Genomic DNA, 7769 nt, shown 5'->3' with positions numbered 1-7769 from the left:
TTTATATGTTGGTCTTAGGTTACAAGTGTTCGGCTCTAACACCTGATGTGTCACATAATCCAAGTCCAATTATAACCTACTATACACATATTCAACATAATTGAATTAACAATTACTCGACTTCACACCTTTTCTCGGCCGGAGTGTACCAATAACTATCATCAGTTACACGAAGACTCAAAGGGGTATCTCCAATCGATGAAGGGATTTTTCATCATGTGGGTTTCTTTTAAGTGCAATGCTCGTGCATAGGAGCTGACAAGAATAGCCACAACGGTAAACCAGAGGTAGCATACCTCCACGAAGAATGGTCGAGTTTTTTTTGCAATCAATCCATTACAGCTGTTATGCTTGTTCGAAAATCAAAGAGGAGGCAACAATGTGGTGCCTAACCGGCAATAAAGATTTAAGTAATGTAATACCGTGCGAGTAGTTCTTTTGTTTTTAGTCTTCGTGGGCTTGTGAAACTCTTAAAAATTGTTTCTTAATCAAAGAAAATGGTAAATATTTTGTCTTTTTTTAAAATGCCTTCTATGAACAAAGTGGAAAAAGCACGTACAACACCTTGCTTTGCTTGTCATAAGATAGTCACCTCCGTGGGTTGCCTGAGCAGCGTGCTCTGAACCAAATTTGGGAGTCCAGCCAAGATGGAAGGGGAACGCAAAGGCCTCTCTCGCTCAGTGATGTCCGGTGCCTGACGGTGGATTGTTCGGCCGAAAAATCTTTTTTTATGGCAATGGCATGTGCCGGAGTGCCATCTACCACACATTATGCTTTGAGATTGGGGAGACTACTTGTCCCCTTTTCGATAAAACTGAAACATGATTAAAACAAATTTAAACGGTAGAAAATGTTTCACGAGTTTCAGAAACATGTGAGACATATGTGAAACTTTGTGAAACATATTTTGAACAATAAATAAATTTTCACGAGTTTCAGTCTTTCGGACATGTTTATAAATTTCAGCCATATTTCAGAGTTGTTTTAGAAACTAGATCAGCACATAGGTGACGTCAAGCATGACGCCACCACTTCTAAAATCGCTGCGTTCATCGTTCGGCTGCTTCTCAGGGGCTCTGCATTTCCAACCAGGTGCTTGAAACATCTGACGTTGCTCTCTGCCCTTTTGCGGAAGGCTTCCAGGCTGCGGTTGACTCCAGACTGGACGCTCAGATTTCAAAGCATGGCGGCAGGAGAGCGCCAATGGGCCGGCCGGCCGCTGCGGACCGCACGCATGGATGCATGACGTCGTCGCAGGTTACATGCAGGGCGCGACATCTGTAGGGAGGAACGTAGTTGTATTCGTATCTTCGAATTTAGCACGGGGGACACATTTCTGTTATGTAGGCCGTCCGCACACTCTGTCCTTCTGTATGCTAGCTGTTTTTCATTGGCTTCTTTTCTTCTCATTTGTAACTGCATTCTTTCTTCTGTTGTGCACGTGCGCATGTTCAGAAAAGAATGTCTCATTTTTAAATCTAAATTTACACGTATCTACACATTAAAACTCGTCTAGATACAAAGATATTATGACAAAGTTAAAACATCCTTTTCAGGAGGAGGGGATAACCGTTTGCTAGTTAAAAATCAAGTGTGGTTAGATGGTTAGAAGTGCAGTGGTATCCTAGTCCACAAGAGATCGAACTCTAGGTTTTGACACTTTGGTGTAAAGGTGTAATGTTCTTAAGTGGAGACGTCATTTCTGTCGATAGTGATGCGTCCGTAATGACTTTGTCAATCTCAGGAATCGTCGGATCGGTTTCTTGGACTATCGGAGGTGATCACGGGGTAGGGTGTGCGTGTGTTCATATGGGTGAGTGTACGTATGTATTTATTAGCGTTTGTATAGTGTTTCGCAAAAAAATATGGTTAATTTGCTAGTTCTCGCTCGACCAAAGTCGACCGAAGATTAGAGCTTGGCACACTCTAGCACCATTAGAATTGCATCATGACATATCTGTTTCGTGAGTTTTAAGTGGGTTGCAACGGAAATTTTCCAAGTTACAAGTGAGTTGCAACTTGAGAAAAAGTGTCGCTAGCCATGTGAGTTTCATTGGTTTCAAAGTGAGCAAAAATTAAGCTAATTTTTTGATCGCCGAGAACTTTGTCTTCTAAATAAAAATATACTACTACCTTTATTATATATAAAAGAGCCTCTAAGATTTATCTAAATTTAAATGTATCGGTGTCGCATAGTATTTGAGGATGCACAGCCCTAGTCTTCTTTTCCCAAAGCATACGTGCATGGAAGGTACATCATTTACTATGGAGCTCTTGTGCGCAAGGTTCGGTCAGCTTTGATGTCCACGCTGACACGAGAGTGGTGGCCTAACATGTGGCCCCAGCTCCCAGCCAAAAACAATCTTATGCTACTCTCTCCTCTCTCTCTATATATAGGTGACATGTCCAGATCCTAGTTAACATTCCAAGACAGGAGACCATCAGCTTACATTCCTTTCCATCTCCATTTTTGGAAGTCGAACCAGCACCAGAGGTCAGCTACCGGCCTGCACGTCGTCGGCCGCTCACCTCCACCCATACAGAAGGGTGTAAGGTCGAGTTCTTCACTACCTAGTCGCGGTTCTTCAGACTGGTCGTCGATCATACTGTAAGCCATGGAGATGGTGGCCGCGGCGGCGACGAAGGACGCGAAGAGGAATGGGGGCGCCCCGGAGTGGCGGGTGACGGTGCCGGAGGGATCGTCGGTGACGGTGGAGCATGAACGCTGCCTGGCCGCGCGGGCGTGGGGGTGGCTGGTTTCATGCGTGGTGGCGCTCGGGGCCAAGGTGTCTGGCTCCGGCAAGCGGCTGTGGAAGATCGGCGCCGACGACCCCAGGCGGGCGGTGCACGGCCTCAAGGTGGGCCTCGCGCTCTCGCTGGTGTCCGTGTTCTACTACACCCGGCCCCTGTACGAGGGCGTCGGCGGCAACGCCATGTGGGCCATCATGACGGTCGTCGTCGTCTTCGAGTACACCGTTGGTGAGTCCTACACTCGATCACACGTTACATCTAGCAACAGAAACAGAATGTTGTTGCAGCTAGTCAACCTACGAGAGTACTTGGATTGGTTTTCTGATGCTAATTTTCATGCATGCACGTGCAGGCGGCTGCGTGTACAAGGGGTTCAACCGCGCCGCCGCCACGGTCAGCGCCGGCGCGATCGCGCTCGGCGTCCACTGGGTCGCGGTCCACGCCGGCGGCGAGCTCGAGCCGTTCATCCGTAGCGGCTCGGTCTTCCTTCTCGGTACGTATATGCTTCAACATTGTACGCGCGTACCGTACCCTAAATACGCGCATGCATTGCGTATCGTGTACGTACGTTCACCCTAGCTAACGATCAATCTCGCGCTCTGTACGTATGCAGCTTCCATCGCCACGTTCTCGAGGTTCATACCCACGGTGAAGGCGCGGTTTGACTACGGCGTGACCATCTTCATCCTCACCTACAGCCTGGTGGCCGTGTCGGGTTACCGCGTGGAGGCGCTCCTGGTCATGGCGCAGAGCCGCGTGTGCACCATCGCCATCGGCATCTTCATGTGCCTCGCCGTCTGCGTGCTCGTCTGCCCCGTCTGGGCCGGGCAGGAGCTGCACCGCCTCACCGCGCGCAACATGGACAAGCTCGCCGGCGCCGTCGAGGCCTGCGTCAAGGACTACTTCGCCGACCAGCCGGCGGACGGCAAGCAGCCGCCGTCGGACAAGGCGGAGGGGTACAAGTGCGTGCTCAACTCCAAGGCGTCCGAGGACTCGCAGGCCAACCTGGCGCGGTGGGAGCCCGCGCACGGCAGGTTCGGCTTCCGCCACCCGTACGAACAGTACAAGAGCGTCGGCGCCGCCATGCGGCACTGCGCCTACTGCGTGGAGGCGCTGAGCGGCTGCGCCCGGTCCGAGATCCAGGCGCCCCACCACATCAAACAGCGCCTCGCCGGGGGGTGCGCGAGCGTGGCAGCTCGGTGCGCGCTGGCTCTCAGGGAGGCGTCCAGCTCCGTTGCCGCGATGAAGACCTCCTGGGCGCTGGACTTGGCCGTTGCCGAGATGAACACCGCCGTGCAGGAGCTCCAGAGCGACCTGAGGTCGCTACCTTCCAAGCTCGTCGAGGAGGAGTCGCCCGCGGCGGTGCTGGATGCAGTGCAGCTCTTCACGGTGACCTCCCTGCTGATCGAGGTGTCCACGAGGATCGAGAGCGTCGTGGACGCCGTCGACACGCTGGCCAGCCTCGCGGGCTTCCGATCATCGGACGTGGAAAAAGATGAAGCTTCTGAAACTGAAACCAAAGTGAAACAGCCAGCTGCGAGCGATCCGGATTCGTACGAACCGGAAAAGAAACACATCGAGCAGGTTTAACAGATCGGATCAAGACTCCCAGCCAGATGAGTGGAACCTGGCACATTAAACTGGTTCTACAATGGCAGATTATCATTCTTTATCTGTTATTACTGCTCACGGCCTTTGCCATCTCGATTCCGAGCGAGGAGCAGAGTGACGGAGTTCGAGTGGAGGAATAATGAAGCGTGGAGCCATGGCGCCCCAAGCCATTGAATATTTACGGAGTGCGCAACAGACCACCAGGATCATGGGAGAACAAAAGCAATCTTACCATCAGCTAACCAGTATTAATACGCCACTGTGGTTTTCATGATCTGCGCACTAGCTTATTTTGGAGTGACTATCCATTGACACATACTGTTCTTTGATACCCTATAAAATATTTCGAAAGAAGCAGCCGAGCATATGTCATGCATGCGTCTTTCTAATGGAAGCTGCCAAAATTTCTCGGTATGCTTTTTTTCCATGATCTATATTGTGCTTTTCAGTAGTAGGTAGCACTCGAATGGTGCAGTACAGCAATGCAAAGCACCGGCGTTCGGCGGTATGTTTGTCTTACCTGATGACTCGTGTCTGCCATGGCTCGGCGTTGTCAGCGCGAATTAAATAATCCTGCTCCCACGCTCGTGCTTGCAAATATACATTTTTTCATACAAGAACAGTTAAAATTAACCAATACCTGTTCAGAATTAGGGGTAGAATGACTGGAATTAAACGATACCACGATATCCCATCGATGATTCACACTGTTTCTAAATTTAGAGATCTATGGAACATAAGCCACACTTTTATTAGTTGATAAGTACTAGCATAAGAGTTTTTTTTTTGAGATGTACTAGCATAAGAGTTAGTAGTAAAGAAAGCGCGTGCGTGTATTATCTCTTTTCAACCATTTTCCTAGTGGAGAACAAAGTTGTTCCTGAAAAGAAACATGTATTTTTTTTGATAAATGAAATACATTAATATCGCGAAGATACCAGTTACAACTAGCCTCTGCAAACTCAATGCCCTAACGGCAATACGGGTGCGCATAGCTAAAAAAAGAAAGAATAATGATAGAAAAGAAAAAACCCACTACATTGGTCTATTCTTTATAGCAGCGGACCAAACATAAATTCATCTTCTCCAAAAACGACGCCTTCAATAAGGAAACAATGGTCACGCGCAGTCATCGTCGTGATCAAGATAATGGGTTTTCACCATGAGAAAGTCCACGCTCACAAAACAATGCATTTAATAAGGTTATTGTCAAGCACGACCAATTAAGGCCAGACATTGGGATTTCACCCTGCACTTTAGACTCTGAATTTCTCATGTGATATCACTCCACTTGTCGATGCCTCTACTCTAGGTCACAAATCACCAAGCCAAAACCTCATCGCCACCAGGAATCTAACCACCATTACTAGTCCTCAGATCTCGGCTTCCATGCCATTCTCCGTGACTAACTTCACCATGGAACTAAAGACATGTCCCATGATGACAAGTGACTGCAGAGCTTCGCATCACTCTCTCTGAAACCAAATGGCCAGAAAAAACATGGTTGCACGCCACCGGATAGCATCCGATCCGGCAAACTCTAGGCATGTCATCCATTGGAGTTCGCCGCCAGAGCCTTCCGGAACTCGAGACTCCAGCCAAATCAAAGAAGACATGCTTCAAGCAGACCACCGTCTTGCGGCGAGAAGAATCCTAGGATCGTCGGCTTTATTTGCAAAACTTGCATGCCGCCACGCCGTCAGTCATCTCCTTGAGGAGCGACCGAATAGGAGAGGGAAACCTAGCACGCGCTGCAGGTCAACACTGGTGTGGCCAAGGCCATAGTCAAATCTTCCCAGCAGCTTGGTTGGATCCAGCTGGCCCCGATCGGGGCCCTGCAACCTAGGTCGAGGTTGTACCGCTCAGATCGCACGCCGACGAAGCCTTCCAGCCACACTGACAACAAGCCACCGCCTTCTCGATGCTGACGAAACAACAATGCATATATCAACAATAAATTAAACTGAAGAATCTAAATAGCTTGCCCATATCATCACCAGGTCAATTCTCCTGAGCCAATGTCCTGTCAGACTTTGCGGCATGTATGTGCAAAGTCACATGCAAATGTGTGGTTCATACAAAGAAACATGGTTATTTTTGTTCTAGGTTCACTCCGATGCTATGTTTCACCCAAAACCAGAGGACAGAGAAAAGAACACCCAAAGTGCACCTGAAGTGCAAAATGTGGAAACACCAAAACCATCTCTCAAGTGTGTTGACCAAGGAGTCAAAAGGCAAAATAAGATGAAAGATTATGTTTCTACATATACTTTTCTCACCATCCTAGTTACCACATCAGATTAGAGCACCGACTCTGCTCAAACATGGCTAGACTAATTAAACCAGCTATATGAGAGGCGTTGGCGCACTCAGGCGACACAACAAAGTCACCCTAAATGTTCTTGATTTTGTTGGAGATATGCCCAAGAGGCAATAATAAAATGGTTATTATAATATATCTTTGTGTTTATGATAATGTTTACATACCATGCTATAATTGTATTAACCGAAACATTGATACATGTGTGTTATGTAAACAACAATGAGTCCCTAGTAAGCCTCTTAACTAGCTTGTTGATTAATAGATGATTAGTTTCATAATCATGAACATTGGATGTTATTAATAACAAGGTTATATCATTATATGAGTGATGTAATGGACACACCCAATTAAGCGTAGCATAAGATCACGTCATTAAGTTATTTGCTATAAGCTTTCGATACATAGTTACCTAGTCCTTTTGACCATGAGATCATGTAAATCACTTATACCGGAAAGGTACTTTGATTACATCAAACGCCACTGCGTAAATGGGTGGTTATAAAGGTGGGATTAAGTATCCGGAAAGTATGAGTTGAGGCATATGGATCAACAGTGGGATTTGTCCATCCCGATGACGGATAGATATACTCTGGGCCCTCTCGGTGGAATGTCGTCTAATGTCTTGCAAGCATATGAATAAGTTCATAACAGACCACATACCACGGTACGAGTAAAGAGTACTTGTCAGGAGACGAGGTTGAACAAGGTATAGAGATACCGATGATCAAACCTCGGACAAGTAAAATATCGCGTGACAAAGAGAATCGGTATCGTATGTGAATGGTTCATTCGATCACTAAGTCATCGTTGAATATGTGGGAGCCATTATGGATCTCCAGATCCCGCTATTGGTTATTGGTCGGAGAGAGGTCTCAACCATGTCTACATAGTTCACGAACCGTAGGGTGACACACTTAAGGTTTGATGTCGTTTAAGTAGATATGGAATAAGGAATGGAGTTCGAAGTTTTGTTCGGAGTCTCGGATGGGATCCAGGACATCACGAGGAGGTCCGGAATGGTCCGGAGAATAAGATTCATATATAGGAAGTCATATTCCAAGTTTGGAAATGATCTGGTGCATTT

At 47.4% G+C, this 7769-nt stretch overlaps 1 protein-coding gene across 1 annotated transcript; it reads left to right on the top strand.

Moving 5' to 3' along the window:
* Positions 1–2439: 2439 nt before the first annotated feature.
* On the top strand, positions 2440–4423 carry LOC127330621 (aluminum-activated malate transporter 10-like). The gene is made up of 3 exons (XM_051356771.1): positions 2440–2979; positions 3104–3244; positions 3365–4423. Exons 1-3 carry the CDS (start codon positions 2616–2618, stop codon positions 4339–4341), a joined length of 1482 nt encoding a protein of 493 aa, XP_051212731.1. The 5' UTR covers positions 2440–2615; the 3' UTR covers positions 4342–4423.
* Positions 4424–7769: the final 3346 nt, after the last annotated feature.

The sequence above is a fragment of the Lolium perenne genome, chromosome 2 (genome assembly GCF_019359855.2).
Source record: "Lolium perenne isolate Kyuss_39 chromosome 2, Kyuss_2.0, whole genome shotgun sequence".
In the NCBI taxonomy this organism is placed as follows: Eukaryota; Viridiplantae; Streptophyta; class Magnoliopsida; order Poales; family Poaceae; genus Lolium; species Lolium perenne.
This window is presented reverse-complemented; position numbering and strand designations above follow the sequence as displayed.